This window comes from Syngnathoides biaculeatus, chromosome 13 (assembly GCF_019802595.1).
Source record: "Syngnathoides biaculeatus isolate LvHL_M chromosome 13, ASM1980259v1, whole genome shotgun sequence".
In the NCBI taxonomy this organism is placed as follows: Eukaryota; Metazoa; Chordata; class Actinopteri; order Syngnathiformes; family Syngnathidae; genus Syngnathoides; species Syngnathoides biaculeatus.
The window spans coordinates 24434612-24453742 of record NC_084652.1 but is presented as its reverse complement, the minus strand read 5'-3'; the positions used below and the strand labels follow the sequence as shown (position 1 = coordinate 24453742).

Genomic DNA, 19131 nt, shown 5'->3' with positions numbered 1-19131 from the left:
GGTTAATAAGAGGCCCTTTAAATGGTCGAAGATGCATGCTAACTCCCATGTAACATGAAGTTAAGTGCTATAATTTAATTCAGAACAAAGCCTCATCCCTGGTTGTAAGAGGATGTGCACACTTGTGCACGTTCTCCTCTTGTGTTTTCATTGAATTGTGATCATTGTAGTTCACATTATGGATTACAAGTTCCAAAAATTATTTATATTTCATTTCATTTTCCATTTTGAAATTTTAATAAGAGCTGTAATTTCAAAGAGGTGTGTAGACATTTTGTTGCATGAGTCCAACATTGACCTGACCAAGTTGTAACTAATGGAAAAATGTGTAACAGTAAAATAATAACTTATACAAATTGTGGAGCTGTTGAAAAATGTCACCCATTAAAGCAAGAAAGAAAATCACGAACCCTAACAATCAAATGGAGGAATTAAAATAAAACACATTTTAAAAAATGTTTTAGTCAAATTTAAAGTGCCCCATTTTGATCGTCTCATTTAAAATTAGTTTAACAGGCTAGACATAGTACACATATGAAAAGTAGCCATTCAAGTTATAAAACACTCACTTAAAAAAGTTAAAATATTTCACAAAAAAAACTCGAGTTTGCAGTACAATTTGAAAGCATTTTTGTGAAAAGAAATTATCAATAGAATTATTAGTACATACATGCAAATATATGTTTACATGCACAGGAAAGTAATAAATTACACTGGATCTAAACCACAATGTAGGATGATTAAGGAAAGAAAAAAAATCTGTACATTTTGTTTAAATATCTCAAAGCAATCGAGATCTAGGAATGATACGAATTAAGATCCGATTCTGATATTACACAATATACACCTTTCAAATGGTTCACTTTTGCAGCGTTTGGAACAACCAACCAAATATTTAGGTTTTATGCAAGGACACTGATGGTTTATGGGCAGTGAAAGTCTATTCTCAAGTTGTTCCCCAGAGTCATGGAACAACTGTCCCAATTACACCAAAATTTGTACATAAAAAGTACTTGGAATGTTATTTTGTCTTTATGGTGCCTCAGTAAATATGAAATATGAATTAAAATCATCCCCGCATTCCAGAGTTATTTTTCAGGAGAGAGGACAAAATTTCTTGAGCTTATCTACATCACAAACTCTCTGCCTTTCCGCTCCCAAGACATAGTGCTGTCAACATGAATACGTATGCTCTCACAAATGGGTCTTTGACACAAAGGGAACCAATCACAAGAAAGGGGGCAGTCTCAGCCAATTCCAGTTAACATACTAGAAAACATTTCACAAAATAGGTGGAGTTCCATCGTCTTGATGAACAGTCAATCTGTCAAAAACATATTTCAATAATCTTATAGGTGTTTATTCCAAATATACAACAGAATTTCCGAGGGAACAAAGCGAGATAGCTACAGTTGGAGGACAAACTCAAACAGTGGGTTGTTGAACAGAGAGCAGCAAGTAGAAGTGTCAGTACAATAACTACTTCGAACGAAGGCCACAGCACCAGCACACTGACTTAACATCTATGAAATTAGAGGCGATCCTTTTTGGTGCTTTCGGTTAATGAAAAGATGTAATCTCTCCATCCCCACACGAACAATTGTTTCACGGCAACTGCCAAAAGACTACCGAGCAAAGTTGGCCAGGAATTGTCACTGAACAGCCAGAAACAGCAGTGGCACTGACTCGATAAATGGTGACTTTGACGAGACGGAGCTGGCATGTTGGATGCCCTATTTGACCAACTCTTCAATTTGGACACTGAAGAAGAAGAATTGAAGGGATTTGTGGATGAGGAATGAACTGATAAAGTGAGTTTTACACATTTCTTTTGTGTGTTTACAGCTGAACAAGGTTGGGCAGATTATGAATATGGACATTGTTTGAACGTTTAGCTATTGCTAAATTGTTATTGCTTTGCACTATATCGAGTTTTACTATATTGTGATTGCACTAACGTTTGATCTACCATAACAATATCGGACTTTTTTATGTGTTAACTGAATCGAGGAAAAGTTCCCCTCCACTATGTGATATAAATGTTGCACTACATGTTATACCTTGCTGTTGTTAAAAGATAAACAGTGTCACGAAAATAATATGTCACTGACTTTGCCTCGGGGAAAAGAATAAAACTGCCTTTTATTCATTTCGGGAGAGAATGGAGTTGTCAGAATGCTGGTTTGTAATTTAATCATGTTTGACTGACCTATCTGACTGTTTTGTTGACATTCCCTTTAGCGCAGCTCCATCTAATGGATGCATAACGCAACCCCAGTCTCTACTGTAGCGTCTATTCTATCCGCCTTATGATGTGGTGCACCTTGTATATGAAAAAAGTATTAAAATAGGCCATTCATTGAAGGTGAGCCTTATGATGCACCTAGTGCGGAAAATACGGTACTTAATAAAAAAAAAAACAATTTGAAGCCAATTATTAATAGGTGTCAACATCTAAGGCTGTAAAACATTTGGAAAGTCATACTCAGAGTGTTCAAAGTTATAAATTATGTGTTCGCATGATGAGTGCAGTGAAGTGACTGACTTGAAGATATTTAAACTCTTCTTGAACTGTTTCAATCTTCAAAAAATACATAATTTAATTTTCTTAAAACTCAATTTGAACTTTTTTACTTTTTAAAAAATGTCTCTCTTTGGGAATAGGTAGAAAGCAAGTTAATGCACAAAATGACTCTCCGAAAAAAGGGTTGACCATCCGTATTTTGGGATCGCTGGCAACAAACCCAACATCGTGTTGGGGGGCTACCCGGCCCGTGAGATCGACGTTATCGCATCTCCGTTCGGGCTGGTGTCACATGCTCAACAACAATCAGCATCCACTCGACAACATCGTCGATAAATGGCCGTTGTGTGACGTCGCCCCCCACGATATGCATCATCTCTTCAACTGTGCTCAAAAACCGACCACGCAGACGGTGGAACACCTGTGGACCGCCCCGGCCGATGTGGCTCACTTTCTGGACCTTGATACTGAATAACGACCATCGTATTTGGCTACAACAACAACTCTCTGAAAAATAACACACATCTTAGTAACACAGAGAACGTGTATGACGATGGAACCAGTCATGCGTTTTTCACCAAAACTGTGCACATAACAACTGTCTTAAGTTTACTATGTGTGCCAGCAAGGTTCTAGAACTTGTGTCAAAAACGATACGTGAAATATTCACAAGTTTTTTTTCCCCCCTGGAGTCAAGTGCACTTTCCCAGCCTTGCCTGCCTTTTGGACACACCCATTTATATATCCCATTTTTATTCTGTGCTGTTGCTATTTAGCTTTATATTTAGTGTGGAATCTCTCCAGAAGAGCTCTCAGAACATTCCCTGGAATCTGCTGGTGCTTGTCTACGAGGGACTGGACAGCCTGTTTCACCTGCACAGAAATAGGATAAAAATATAGTCTCAACATAGCACTTTGCCTTCACTCAGCCAGTTACACATTTAAAACGATGTGCCATCAGCATACTTTTTCTGCCAGCTCTGAAGCAGTTATGTTCGGGTCATATGGAATTGGATCGCCAAGGAATGTCCGGAACTTCACTGGGAATCCACCATAAACAGGAACTATAGGAAGACGAAATGTCTCATACAGCCAACGGAAAAATCCTAGCAGGGAAGACAAAGGGAGTCAAAACACTGTCGTCTACATTATATATAGACACACACACAATGTGTGTTTTTCCACACAGTCTCCTCTAAAAGTATTGGAACAGCAAGGTCAATTTCTTTGTTTTTGTTGTGTAATGAAGATTTGGGTTTCAGATCAACAGATGAATATGAGACAAGAATTCCAGCTTTTATTTTATGGTATTCATAACCACCCAAGTGAGTAAAGGTATTTTAACAGGCATTATTAAATAAACATTTAATACTTATATAAACATTACTTGCAATAAAAGTATTTGAACACCCTGCTATATTGCAAGTTCTCCAACTTAGAAATCACGGAGGGGTCTTTCAACATGACAATGACCCCAACCAAGCACACAGCCTGGAAAACCAAGGAGTGGCTCCGTAAGAAGCATATCAAGGTTCTGGCGTGGCCTAGCCAGTCTCCAGACCCAAACCCAATAGAAAATCTTTGGATGGAGCTGAAACTCCGTGTTTCTCAGTGACAGCCCAGAAACCTGTCTGATCTAGAAAAGATCTGTGTGGAGGAGTGGGCCAAAATTCCTCCTGCATTGTGTGCAAACCTGGTGAACAACTACACGACACGTTTGCCCTCAATAATTGCAAATAAAGGCTACTGTACCAAATATTAACATTGGTTTCCTCAGTTGTTCAAATACTTATTTGCAGCTGTATCACACAAATCATTGAAAAATTATACATTGTGATTTCTAGATTTTTCTTTTTAGATTCTCTCTCTCTCTCTCATAGTGGACATGCACCTACGATGAAATTCAGACCCCTCCATGATTTGTAAGTGGGAGAACATGCAATATAGCCGGATGTTCAAATACTTATTTTCTTCACTCTAACTGCGCTGTACTAAGAGTGGGACATATTGACATCACCAGACTATTAATTCTTCATTTTCCAGGCTTTTGCTGTAGGCCGTTGCTTTCTTTTTTCCTGGAGGGTTCTCCCTTCAGTCTCCTCTTGCACCCTCTGTTGGTTTAAGGTCTGATCATTGAACTGGGCAGTCTAAGACTTTCCAATTTTTCCACCTCGTGAAGTCTTTTGTTGTGTTGGGAGTGTATTTTGGGTCATTGTCTTGTTGCATGATGAAGTTTCTCACTATTAGTTTGGATCCATTTTCTGTAAATTGCCAGACAAACCGTTTCTTTTGACTTCATAATTCATTCTCCTGCTACCATCATGACTTAGAGCAATAAAGACTCGTGGGCCTGTTCCAGAAGCACCCAATCAAGTCTAAACCATCACATTCCCCCCCCATCATGCTTCACAGATGAGCTTGTGTATTTTGGATCATTAGGATAGTTACCTTTTCCAGATTTTGGCCTTTATATCACTTTGGTAGATGCTAATCTTGCTCTCATCACTCCATAAAATTCGATTTCGACTCTTTTCTCATCTTCAAAATAATTTGCTTTTCTCCCAATTACAGCTCTCTGGTTTTCATGTTAGAGTAACAGAAAATGCAGTTTTCACAGGTAAAACGCAAATCCAAATACAAAACCTATTGTTCAAGCAATAAACATAAAAGGCAATATCTGAACAACTAGACACACCCATCAATCACATGTTACAATATATTTGCTTACTTGAAAAATGCGTGGCTTTAAACAAAAGGTGCTCTATCTTGAGTTAACACATTAAGATGTGCTGTAATTTCTCATCTATAATGTGCATCCCCGCCCCTGCCTCAAAAAAAAAAAAGTCAACGGTGTGCATTAAACATATGTAGGTGTAGAGGAAAGTGAAAAGAACTTCCCCATTGAATAAATGTATGCTGCTATCAAGTGGTTCTCAAAAAGGGTACGTATTCATTTTAATGTACCACTGCCACCTAGAGGTTTTGAGAAAGGTGTAAACTTTCATTCTATGATACAACCAACACCTAGTGGTTATGAAAAAGGCGTAGCCTACTCTTTCATTCCAATAAGACAGGGGTGCGTATGACTTCATATATGTAAAGTTGTGCTCATATGTTTACATACCCTTGCAGAATTTGTTTCTGTAATTCCAGATAGTTTAATTTGAATCCCAATGAAATTAAATGACACTGTAAATGTGTTTGGCCTGGCCCTTCATGTTTTCCCTAAAGAATTGTACCAATTTTACAAGGTAATCAAACATGAGCACAACTGTGTTTTTACTCATATAAGAAATAAAAGTCAGGCTGCGGATTCAAATTAAAAAAAAAAAAAAAGGATTGTGTTAAAATAAAGGGCTTAGCTTCAGACTAATTTAAAAAACTAACAAAATACAGATCAAACTTCATGTTTTAATGAGATGGGTGGAAGAAAAATCATGCATTGTAAAAATAAAGTATACATAGTAGGAGGTGTTTAAAACTTTGGAAGTACGTATTTATACAATGGTGCGCATTATACATGAGAAATTACGGAAAATACCATGATATAAAAACAGAAATTCTTAACTTTTGTCTCACTCATCTTTTGATCTGAAACCTAAATGTCTTCACTATATAGCAAAAAACAAAAGGATTGACCTTTGGTTGCAATACTTTTGGAGGGGACCGTTATCTATCCACAAAAGTTAATTAAGCAACCTTACTTACTCACCAACAATGTGATTATCTTTATTATTTGCAGTATTTTACATAAACTATTGTGTTATGACCCAAATAAAAATTACACGATAAAATCCACTCTAGCATTACTGTCCAATGGAAGTATGTATTCCAGTGTTGTTAGATAAATAGCTGAAAGTGAACTGACGTGAATTGTGAAGAGATGTGAAATAAATATTTGATGAAGGATAAAAAAAAAAAACTATTGAGAAACAACTCTGGCCAGACAATTTAATCAGCACTTACTCAGTGTTCCCAAAGATCTGAAGCCTTCTCGGACATTTTGAGTAAACATTGGAATTATGGCCTGAAAGAAAATGTATATTAAAGTATGGGTTAGGAAGTTGAAATACAATAATATGTATATTTATTGTACAATTTTGAGCTTGTCAATATGTACCTACTTTTATCTTATTGTGTTGAGATCTCTTAGAATACCATGTATGAAAGACACTTGAAAGGTATGGGGTGCAGTCATCCAGTAAAGCTTTCCATGTACAATTGAGTAGTTTGTAGTTACATGTTGCCAAAATACCAAAACAATGTTATTTTTCAAGTTGATGTTAGAGAGGACGGTACGGTAGCGCAGCTGTAGAGCAAAGTGGGTAAATATAGCAAAAATATTAGAATTTGAGAAGGGCCCTTTTAGAATTATTGTGAACATAATTATCAAGTGAACATATTTATCAAGCATTTGCTATAAAGCCAAAGTATTATCCTTGATTCGGAGAGTCTTTGCGCGAACAAGCATGTGTGGCCCACACTCAGCAGACACGCCTCGACCATCAGAGAAGGAGCTGCTTCCTGGTTTCCTGCACATCGTGATCAAAGAATGTGCCTTGCCATCTTGCTTGTTCCCCCCTCCCTTTTGACCTTGTGCGCTTTCGGAAAATAAAAAAAGGGGAGAATGCAGAGGCTGATTCAGAATGGGGTTGGAGATTGTAACTGGTCAGTCAATCCTGTTCTCCTCATAAGTATTTGAAAGATGTTTCCTTGTCTCTTTATTCCAGCGGTTACTGTAGGTTTTATATATATATATATATATATATGAACATGTCCAAACCATCGAAGTCTGCTCTCTCGAATCTTGTCTCCAAAACATCCAGCTTTGGCTGTCCCTCGAATGAGCTCATTTCTAATCCTATCCAACCTGGTCACTCCGAGCGAGAACCTCAACATCTTCATTTCTGCCACCTCCAGTTCAGCTTCCTGTTGTTTCTTCAGTGCCACCGTCTCTAATCCGTACATCATGGCCGGCCTCACCACTGTTTTGTAAACTTTGCCCTTCATCCTAGCAGACACTCTTCTGTCACATAACACACCAGACACCTTTCGCCAGCTGTTCCAACCTGCTTGGACCCGTTTCTTCACTTCCTTACCACACTCACCATTGCTCTGGATTGTTGACCCTAAATATTTGAAGTCATCCACTGTCACTATCTCTTCTCCCTGTAGCCTCACTCTTCCCCCTCCACTTTTCTCATTCACGCGCAAATATTCTGTTTTACTTCGGCTAATCTTCATTCCTCTCCTTTCCAGTGCATGTCTCCATCTTTCCAATTGTTCCTCTGCGTGCTCCCTGCTTTCACTGCATATCACAATATCATCTGCGAACATCATGGTCCAAGGGGATTCCAGTCTAACCTCATCTGTCAGCCTATCCATTACCACTGCAAACAGGAAGGGGCTCAGAGCTGATCCCTGATGCAGTCCCACCTCCACCTTAAATTCCTCTGTCACACCTAAGGCACACCTCACCATTGTTCTGCTGCCATCATAAATGTCCTGTACTATTTTAACATACTTCTCTGCCACACCAGACTTACGCATGCAGTACCACAGTTCCTCTCTTGGTACTCTGTCATAGGCTTTCTCTAGATCCACAAAGACACAATGTAGCTCCTTCTGACCTTCTCTGTACTTTTCCACGAGCATCCTCAAGGCAAATAATGCATCTGTGGTACTCTTTCTAGGCATGAAACCATACTGTTGCTCGCAGATACTTACTTCTGTCCTGAGTCTAGCCTCCACTACTCTTTCCATAACTTCATTGTGTGGCTCATCAACTTTATTCCTCTATAGTTCCCACAGCTCTGAACATCCCCTTTGTTCTTAAAAATGGGAACTAGAACACTTTTCCTCCATTCTTCAGGCATCTTTTCGCCCGCTAGTATTCTGTTGAATAAGTTGGTCAAAAACTCCACAGCCATCTCTCCAAATTGCTTCCATACCTCTACCGGTATGTCATCAGGACCAACTGCCTTTCCATTTTTCATCCTTTGTAGTGCCTTTCTGACTTCCCCCTTCGTAATCATTTCCACTTCCTGGTCCTTCACTCTTGCCTCTTCAACTCTTCCTTCTCTCTCATTTTCTTCATTCATCAACTTCTCAAAGTATTCTTTCCATCTATTTAGCACACTACCGGCACCAGTCAACACATTTCCATCTCTATCCTTAATCACCCTAACCTTCTGCACATCCTTCCCATCTCTATCCCTCTGTCTGGCCAACCTGTAGAGATCCTTTTCTCCTTCTTTCGTGTCCAACCTGGTGTACATGTCTTCATATGCCTCTTGTTTAGCCTTTGCCACCTCTACCTTTGCCCTACGTCGCATCTCGATGTACTCCTTTCGCCTCTCCTCCGTCCTCTCAGTATCCCACTTCTTCTTCGCTAATCTCTTTCCTTGTATAACTCCCTGTATTTTGGGGTTCCACCACCAAGTCTCCTTCTCCCCTTTCCTACCAGATGACACACCAAGTACTCTCCTGCCTGTCTCTCTGATCACCTTGGCTGTCGTCGTCCAGTCTTCCGGGAGCTTCGGTTGTCCATCGAGAGCCTGTCTCACCTCTTTCCGGAAGGCCGCACAACATTCTTCCTTTCTCAGCTTCCACCACATGGTTCTCTGCTCTACCTTTGTCTTCTTAATCTTCCTACCCACCACCAGAATCATCCTACATACTACCATCCTATGCTGTCGAGCTACACTCTCCCCTACCACTACTTTACAGTCAGTAACCTCCTTCAGATTACATCGTCTGCACAAAATATAATCTACCTGCGTGGTTCTACCTCCGCTCTTGTAGGTCATTATATGTTCCTCCCTCTTCTGGAAATAAGTGTTCACTACAGCCATCTCCATCCTTTTTGCAAAGTCCACCACCATCTGCCCTTCATAGTTCCTTTCCTGGATGCCGTACTTACCCATCACTTCTTCATCGCCCCTGTTTCCTTTACCAATATGTCCATTACAATCTGCACCAATCACAACTCTCTCCCTGTCTGGGATGCTCAGAACTACTTCATCTAGTTCCTTCCAGAATTTCTCTTTCAACTCTAGGTCACATCCTACCTGTGGTGCATAGCCGCTAACCACATTATACATAACACCCTCAATTTCAAATTTTAGTCTCATCACTCGATCTGATACTCTTTTCACCTCCAAGACATTCTTAGCCAGCTCTTCCTTTAAAATAACCCCTACTCCATTTCTCTTCCCATCTACTCCGTAGTAGAATAATTTAAACCCTGCTCCCAAACTTCTAGCCTTACTAACTTTCCACCTGCTCTCTTGGATGCACAGAATATCAACCTTTCTCCTAATCATCATGTCAACCAACTCCTGTGCTTTTCCTGTCATAGTCCCAACATTCAAAGTCCCTACACTCAGTTGTAGGCTCTGTGCATTCCTCTTTTTCTTCTGACGCTGGATCCGGTTTCCTCCTCTTCTTTGTCTTCGACCCACAGTAGCTGAATTTCCACCGACGCCCTGCAGGTTAGCAGTGCCGGGGGCGGGCGTTGTTAACCCGGGCCACGACCGATCCGGTATGGGATTCTTTAGATGAACGCTCATATTTGTTTGGCACAGTTTTTACGCCGGATGCCCTTCCTGACGCAACCCTCTGCATTTATCCGGGCTTGGGACCGGCCTACAGATTGCACTGGTTTGTGCCCCCATAGGGCTGCATTAAAAAAAACCATGAATTTATTGGAGACTCTAAATTGCCCTTTGGTGTGATTGTGAGTGAGACTGTTGTCTGTCTCTATGTGCCCTGTGATTGGCTGGTAACCAGTGGCTAAAAAAAATGGATGGATGATATAGAGTATAATAGTTATAGTATTCTATGTCTGCTTATGGAGTTAATACAGCAGTAAAAAATTAATGTTTAAAGTAATTAAGGAATACTGTAGATCATGCCTCTTTAGGATTCAGCGTACAGTATGAAGCATGTCATGTTCTGTATTGGGCACTGATGTGCTGTGTGTTACCATAAAAGTGGTCAAATTTCATACCAGGCACATTGGACTCATCTGTGTCCAAGTGCACGACTCCGCTTTCCTCCCACAACCCAAAGACATGCATGGTAAGTTACTTTAAGACTATGAATTGCCCATAGGTGTGGATGTGATTGCAAATGTTTGTTTGTTTCTATGCCTGGGTGGCAACCGGTTCATGGTGTACTCTACCTCCTGGTCGAATTTAGCTGGGATAGGCACCAGCAATCCAGTGACCCTTGTCAGGATAAGTGGCTCAGAAAATGAATGGCTTGTCACATAAAATCCCAAATTTGATCTCTCTTGCCCTGACTCAACGCATGAAATGCTCTCACATTTTCAGCCCAGCAGCGCACAATGTCCTTATTTCACTTTTTGTGTGCCTATCCTCCATCGCCAGTATTACTGTTATTTTTTTTCCCTGTAGTTAGCCACTTGGTGTTTCCAAAAAGATCCCTCATAGATTTCAATAAATATTGTATAAAATTCCACTCTTGTTTGTGTTTTGTGTGTGTTTTGAGTTTAAGTAAACCATTGTCATCTGGAAATTATGTATTATTTCATTTTTAATTACTAGTTCATAAAATTTAACAACCTTTAGATTATGAGACTGATAAAAGGTTCATTTCATAAATTGAATACATATAAAAAGCGACATGGTGCACTTTATGAGACAAAATAGCTTGATCTACAACGCTGAGCATCAAATCACGCTAAACTAGCAGCAAAGTGTCGCTGCTTCAACAAATCTATCCATCAAATAAATTTTGTTTTACCCAAATGCCAATATACTTTACAACAGTCATGGTTTTAATTAATGAAAATATTTGCCATGTTTGCAATACTGGATAAATGGTTCATTGCAATGAGCTCACACATTGCTAGTCCACCGTCAGACTACTGATTTGTGATTTGTCACGTATGTAAAATCTAAACTAACATCTGTTAATTTTACCAATTAACAGACATTATTTGGTAAAACTTGCAAGCAAAATCATGAAGCAGACCTCATATTTGATGAGGACTGCTTCAAACATAAGCTTCTTTTGTCCCCAATGATATAGTCAAAACATTTTCAATTTAGGCATTTCATCACTAATATCCTTATGACAGGTATACAGTATTCCCACTCTACTTCGCACTTCACCTATCATGGTTCAGTGCATTGTGTTTTATTTTCAACCCCCCCCCCCCCCAAAAAAAAAAAGCCAGATCGGATTTTTGGAGAGGATTGGCTGCATCATCGAAGCTCCACCCATCAAGTCTCTCTTTCCCTGCCTCCTCCTTCCTCTCCGCCATTTCCTACACTGTCCGTGTGTGCGTGAACACTTCTCTAGTTCAAAATGGATCCAAAGAGCTCTGGTTAATCTTAAACCTGATGCCGAAGCACCCAACCTGAAGTGGAAGATCCAAAATAAGAGGATTGTTTGAAAAGAGAGTGAATTCGTTTTGTGGGCAGCAGATTTCAGAAAAATGCCCCGGTGACTAAGGAAGAGGTGGGAGCTACATTCGCTTTTGTGGATAGCAGAAAAACGGCCCCGTAAATGAGGACGAAGAAGCTGATGGATTGGTGATAAAGTTAAACTTTTGGATATGATCTAAGATGGCAGAAGTTACGCTTTTGTGGCGCCATTATGGCGTGAATGAATCACCGGTGGGCTACATAAAGAATGATGTGGTAAACATCGTTAAAACTGCTTCAACCACTTTTAATAAGGAAGCGAAATGTGTGACGATGAACCTCAAGCTGCAATGAGGGATTCACCCCCTCGAGGATGAGGCTTTTTGCCAAGGAAAGGTTGGTTTGAAAAATTAAAAAAGCGTATGACAATATGGTACAAGCTTTAGCAATTGTGTTGACGGGTTTATGTCCATGTACAGAGTGTTGTATTAAATGGATTAATTGTACTTAAAGTTATGTCATATTTGCTCTCTTGTTTTGATTTGAATGCTTTTATGTTTTGCTTGATATGGTTACATTGACTCGTGTTTGCTTATAGTTGCCTCATTTATCACATTTGCTATGTGCGTTGCGTTTTGGACCGCCCTAAGGAAATAAAAAAAGATAATTCCTGGAGTTGTGGCCAAAACAGGCTGGAGATGGTGAGAGAGACACATCCCGTGTTCTCCTTGCGAGCAAAGGTTTGTCTTGTCAAGGGGGAGCACCAAACCAGCAAAACGGAAGTGTTGTATCAGCGGAGCACCAGACATTGCGTCACAATTGTGCATCACGAGCATTCAGTGTGACATGAGAAGACATCACGCGTTTGCTTTGTTTATGATTTTCTGTACTGCAATAAAAATCTCATTTTATTGTTATTGTTTAACTAGACACTTATAGTGTTTTTTTTCTCAAGTGGGCAAAGCTGTCCTGTTGATTAAATATTCTGGTACCCACACGCCACCTCCAGCAGAAGTCTCTGAGTGATGAATGGCAACTACAGTAATATAAAACAGTAAGTGTTTTATAATTTATATTCATATTATACATTTATAATACTGTATATATTATATTCATAAGGTTTTATCATTAAAGATTTAACTAAATACCTTTTTTGCTTTAAATATACAAAGCACAAATACTGTTTACATATTTTAAACATTCTGGTAACTACAAACATACATACCCCATTACTTCACAGTTTTTCACTTTTTGCGGGTGGTTCTGGTACCAATTAACCGCGAAAAAAAAGGGATTACTGTATATATTATGAAATGTGAACGTAAGGAAAATATGTCACATGTGGAAAACCTTAGATTAAGATGAAAGCGGTTTTGATGATTTAAGGACAATTACGTACCACCTTAGAGTCAATGGCAACCTGGGCAAAGCCCTTACGTTTTCCCCAAAGAAGAGGATATGTCTCATCACTGAACAAAGCCTCCCTCACACCTCCAGGGGAGATCCCCAGCAGGTGGCCATTTTTCAGTGCCTGTACACAGTCTTCCTGGGGACCATGCATCACACTGAACACCTCCAACAGTAACTTGAAACCTGAAGGAACGAAAGGCAATAGAATATTTCAAAGCATAACGAAAAAACAGAAGAGATGAAATAATGGAAAGGATTACAGCAAAAACAGACAAAGGTAATTGATAAATCAATAACCATTATGTTTATGTCCATGTATTTTTATGTACAGAGGTATAACACTACACAAACTAAAATCATTGAGGTTTCAATTGGAAAAAAAGTAAAAAGTATTGACTGAAAAAAAGTTACTTTAACAAACAATATAAAAAAAACAACTAATTGTTGCTTATGATAGGAGGATTGATATGAGATTGAAAAAAAATATTTGACAACTATGTTAAGGGCATATGAATTAAAGCATGAATATATGTTAAAAAAAAATACTGAAGAGTGGGGAGCACTTGTAATTTTGCATCTGTCAGAAGGAGCGCATACCTGGTATTTTAAAAAGGAAGTGATCAGCAACAGAATGGCAGGTTCGTCCTTTCTGGATAATGACATTGGCTAAGAAGTAGTAGTAATCTATTGGAATGGCTCCATGATAGTACACTATCAGTGCTGGTCCTTTGTCGGGAATCTTGTCTATCCCATGGATCTCATAGCCTGGTGTTCAGAAAGATTAATCAATGCACAAGTTATTGAAGAATATCAAAACAAAGAGACAGTCACCAGATTTTTATAATGCCGTAAGTAGTAGCATTGATTTCCACTCTACATTGGCATTCCAAAGAGAGTTGAATTCAAAGTCAGGCTAGTGATCCTTTATTTACCTCCAAGCATTAGAAGAGTAGCAGTAGAATGCTCAACACACACAGACAAAAGATTTAGAGTGCACTTACAGTATGCAGGCCCAAATGCCTGAATTTCCTAAACAAAATTAATAAAGTCTATCTCTCTTCCGCTCTCTCACTCGGAAGTGAGTTAGCTATCTATCAATTTTGAGAAAGGCTGCAACTGCATAAAATCGATCTTTAGTTTACAGTGCCTTGTGAAAGTATTCAGCCACCTTGAACTTTTCAACCTTTCACCAGATTTTAGGCTTCAAACAAAGATTTTAAATGTCAAGAATCAACAAGAAATGGGACACAATCGTGAAGTGGAAAAAAATTTATTGGACATTTTATACTTTTTTAACAAATAAAAACCTGAAAGGTCGGACGTGAAATATTATTCGGCCACCTTGCATTAATACTTTGTAGTCCCACCCTTTGCTGCAATTACAGCTCCAAGTCGCTTGGGGTATGTCTCTATCAGTTTTGCACATCGAGAGACTGAAATTCTTGCCAATTCTTCCTTGCAAAACAGCTCGAGCTCAGTGAGGTTGGATGGAGAGCGTTTGTGAACAGCAGTCTTCAGCTTTGCCCACAGATTCTCGATTGGATTCAGGTCTGGACTTAGACTTGGCCATTCTAACACCTGGATATATTTATTTGTGAACCATTCCATTGTAGATTTGGCCATATGTTTTGGATCATTGTCCTGTTGGAAGATAAATCTCCGTCCCAGTCTCAGGTCTTTTGCACACTTCAACAGGTTTTCTTCCAGTATAGTCCTGTATTTGGCTACATTCATCTTCCCATCAATTTTAACCATCTTCCCTTTCCCTGCTCAAGAAAAGCAGGCCCAAACCATGAGGCTGCCACCATGTTTGACAGTGGGGATGGTGTGTTCAGGGTGATAAGCTGTGTTGCTTTTTCGCCAAACATATCGTTTCATCTGACCAGAGGAACTTCTTCCACACGTTTGGTGTGTCTCCCAGGTGGCTTGTGGCAAACTTTAAATGAGACTTTTTATGGATAGCTTTGAGAAATGCCTTTCTTCTTGCCACTCTTCCAGAAAGCCCAGATTTGTGCAGTGTATGACTGATTGTTGTCCTATGGACAGACTCTCCCACCTCAGCTGTAGATCTCTGCATTTCATCCAGAGTGATTATGGGCCTCTTGGTTACATCTCTGATCAGTCTTCTCCTTAATCGAGGTGAAAGTTTACAGGAACGGCCGAGTCTTGGTAGTTTTGCAGTGGTCTGATACTTCTTCCATTTCAATATGATTGCTTGCATAGTGCTGCTTGAGATATTTAAAGCTTGGGAAATTTTTTTTGCATCCAAATCCGGCTTTAAATTTCTCCACAACAGTATCTCGGACCTGCCTGGTGTGTTCCTTGGTCTCCATGATCATCTCTGCACTTTAAACAGAACCCTTGGATTATCACAGAGCAGGTGCATATATACGGAAAAAAATATGGATAATGCAGCAGCGCAATGATCCGAAACACACCAGCAAGTCCACCACTGAATAGCTCCAAAAAAAAAAAAAAAAAAAAAAAAAAAAGTTTTGGAGTGGTCAAGTCAAAGTCCGAATTCAAAATCAATTGGGATGCTGTGGTGTGACCTTAAACGGGCAGAGAGAAAACCCTCCAATATGGTGGAGTTGAAACAATTTTGGAAAGAGTGGGACAAAATTCCTCCAGAGCGATGTGAATGACTCATCACCAATTTTCGCAAATGCTTGATTTTATTTATTACTGCCAAGGGTGGCACAGCCAGTTCTGAGGTTAGGTGGCAATTACGTTTTCACAGAGGTTCAGAAAGGTTTTCCGCCTTAATAAATGGAACTGTCATTTGAAAATTGCATTTTGCATTTCCTTGGATTGTCTCAGTGATATTAAATCGCTGTGTGTAACATGGAAAAAAAAATCTAAACTTTTTCACGGCACTGTACAGTCTTCTTCTTCTTCTTTTCCTTTCGGCTTGTCCCGTTAGGGGTCGCCACAGCGTGTCATCTTTTGCCATCTTAGCCTATCTCCTGCATCTTCCTCTCTAACCCCAACTGCCCTCATGTCTTCCCTCACCACATCCATAAACCTTCTCTTTGGTCTTCCTCTCGCTCTTTTGCCTGGGAGCTCCATCCTCAGCATCCTTCTACCAATATACTCACTCTCTCGCCTCTGAACATGTCCAAACCATCGAAGTCTGCTCTCTCGAATCTTGTCTCCAAAACATCCAGCTTTGGCTGTCCCTCGAATGAGCTCATTTCTCATCCTATCCAACCTGGTCACTCCGAGCGAGAACCTCAACATCTTCATTTCTGCCACTTCCAGTTCAGCTTCCTGTTGTTTCTTCAGTGCCACCGTCTCTAATCCGTACATCATGGCCGGCCTCACCACTGTTTTGTAAACTTTGCCCTTCATCCTAGCAGACACTCTTCTGTCACATATCACACCGGACACCTTTCGCCAGCTGTTCCAACCTGCTTGGACCAGTTTCTTCACTTCCTGACCACACTCTCCATTGCTCTGTATTGTTGACCCCAAGTATTTGAAGTCGTCCACCCTCGCTATCTCTTCTCCCTGTAGCCTCACTCTTCCCCCTCTACTTTTCTCATTCACGCACATATATTCTGTTTTACTTCTGCTAATCTTCATTACTCTCCTTTCCAGTGCATGTCTCCATCTTTCCAATTGTTCCTCTGCATGCTCCCTGCTTTCACTGCATATGACAATATCATCTGCGAACATCATGGTCCAAGGGGATTCCAGTCTAACCTCATCTGTCAGCCTATCCATTACCACTGCAAACAGGAAGGGGCTCAGAGCTGATCCCTGATGCAGTCCCACCTCCACCTTAAATTCCTCTGTCACACCTAAGGCACACCTCACCATTGTTCTGCTGCCATCATACATGTCCTGTACTATTTTAACATAACACGGCACTGTACAGTAATGAGTAAATAATGAACTTAAGTGATTTTAACAAATCCCTGCAATATAACAAAGTGAAAAATGTAAGGGGGTCTGAATATTTTCCTTACTCACTGTGTATTGTGATCATTTTTGTTTCTGGTATTTTATAAATTATTGCAGTTGCCGAAAAGTTATGCCAACTCTCCGCTTGTCAGTGCTTCGCCAACAACACTGTCTATGGTGATTTGTACCTGTCTTTCAGAGACAGTATTTAAAAATGCGAAATGAGCCACCGCAACTTCTTTCAGGTTTGATGAATCGTGTGGTAATTTAATGTTTGTGCATCTACTCCTCTCAGAATGTAAATGAACTGCAAAAAATATTACCCGTTAAGAAAACAAAATCCTGAGTGTGCCTGCTTAGTAGATCAGCTTCGTAATAAAAGTTGTGCAACCAATTACGTTTGCGCCCGTTTTTGTATGCACAATTATTGTAAATCAGGCCCTTTGACTATTTTCATTTGTATTAGTATTGTTCATTTTATGATTGCATATACAAGCGTGCAAAGAACAACTGAAAAATGACAGCAAAAAAAATGTGACAAGAATATTAACTTTCAATGTTGAAATTTCCACACAAATCATCAACCGCGGTCTCTCTGACCAGCCATTCGTTCATCGGGTTATAAATCCAGGACTCTAGTCCTGAATTTGTTTTCTGTCTAATCATAATACTCTCTCGCCGTATGATTACAGCAAACCACCGCTATTCATGGGGGACAGTTGCCCAGCTATGGTGGCCTAAAAGTGTAATTAAACAATATCACAAATTGTTAAACGTTAAAATTTCAGAAAACACACAAAAAAATTATGAAACACTTTAATATTTCAGGAAACACAAAAACAAAAGCAGAAACACTTTTACAAAAAGACTGAACAAATTATAACTGGGGAAACCCAGAAACGGAGGGGCCCATTTCACAGACATTCTTGGAAATCCCACAGCCTTTCACCATTCATTTTTCAATGTACCTTGCATGGATTCTGGTCTTGGGGAAGGTAACAGTTGCTTAACCACGTACAATGAACCATTGCTGAACTATACTCAATGTATAATGGAAAAGCGTACCTTGTGACGAGAATGTATGCAAGGTAGATCCCTCGCTCAGTCCATTCAAAAATGAATGGAGGCGGCAGCTTCCTTACAAATATCCACACTTTCCCCTTCATTCTCACCAGCGTTCTCTCTCTTCAGCAACCTGCTTCTTCCTTAACCATTAGGCTATCCTTTTATAGTTTAAGAAACGTAATCAAGTACAATATATTTTATGTCCAGCATCAAACGCAAAAACAGGGTTGCTGTTCTGGGTGTCCAAATATACAATCGAAATTTCAGCTGTACATCCGTTCCATCTGCGTAGTCTTACCATCTCCACGATGCATTAGCTAATCATATTGAAGCCAAGTGGGGTGGTAGGAGGGGAGGGTGGGGGTTGGTGAAAAAGGCTGTGGGATTTCCCAAAATATCCGAGAATATATGTAAAAAGATCTCCTCCCTCTATGGGTTTCTCCAACTATAATTTGTTTCATTTTTTTACAGAAGAGTTTCTTTCTGCTTTTGTTTTTGTGTTTTTTGAAATGTTCAAGTGTTTCATATTTTGTTTTTGTGTTTTATGAAATGTTAAATTGTTTCATGTTTTGTTTTTGTGTTTTCTGAAATGTTTAAGTATTTCACAATTTGTTAAATTCTTTCACACTTTCGCGCGACTGTACCCATCCCTGCTGCGAAAAACGAAACAAAAACAAGATAAACAAAATTCACCTCCCACCCAAAGTGTTTGTTGTTGTGTATAGATACCATAAGATCTCAGTAACGCACCTAAATTGGGAGGAGGAATAAAGCATCAACACTGTGCTTCTAGCATGTACACAATCCATCCAGCCATCCATTTTCTGAACG

At 39.6% G+C, this 19131-nt stretch overlaps 1 protein-coding gene across 3 annotated transcripts in view; it reads right to left on the bottom strand.

Moving 5' to 3' along the window:
* Positions 1-613: 613 nt before the first annotated feature.
* The window catches only part of tmem68 (transmembrane protein 68), a 42310-nt gene continuing 23792 nt past the window's right edge, over positions 614-19131 (bottom strand). For 2 of the 3 annotated variants that reach the window (XM_061840429.1, XM_061840428.1), the window contains exons 5-9: positions 13927-14094; positions 13319-13512; positions 6491-6551; positions 3491-3630; positions 614-3397 (exon numbers count right to left, since the gene is read on the bottom strand). In XM_061840429.1, the coding sequence (XP_061696413.1) occupies positions 3293-3397; positions 3491-3630; positions 6491-6551; positions 13319-13512; positions 13927-14094 (668 nt within the window). In that variant the 3' untranslated portion in view covers positions 614-3292. Of the gene's footprint in view, positions 3398-3490; positions 3631-6490; positions 6552-6648; positions 6834-13318; positions 13513-13926; positions 14095-19131 lie in introns of those variants that run through there. The other variant, XR_009797915.1, reaches the window with a different exon arrangement.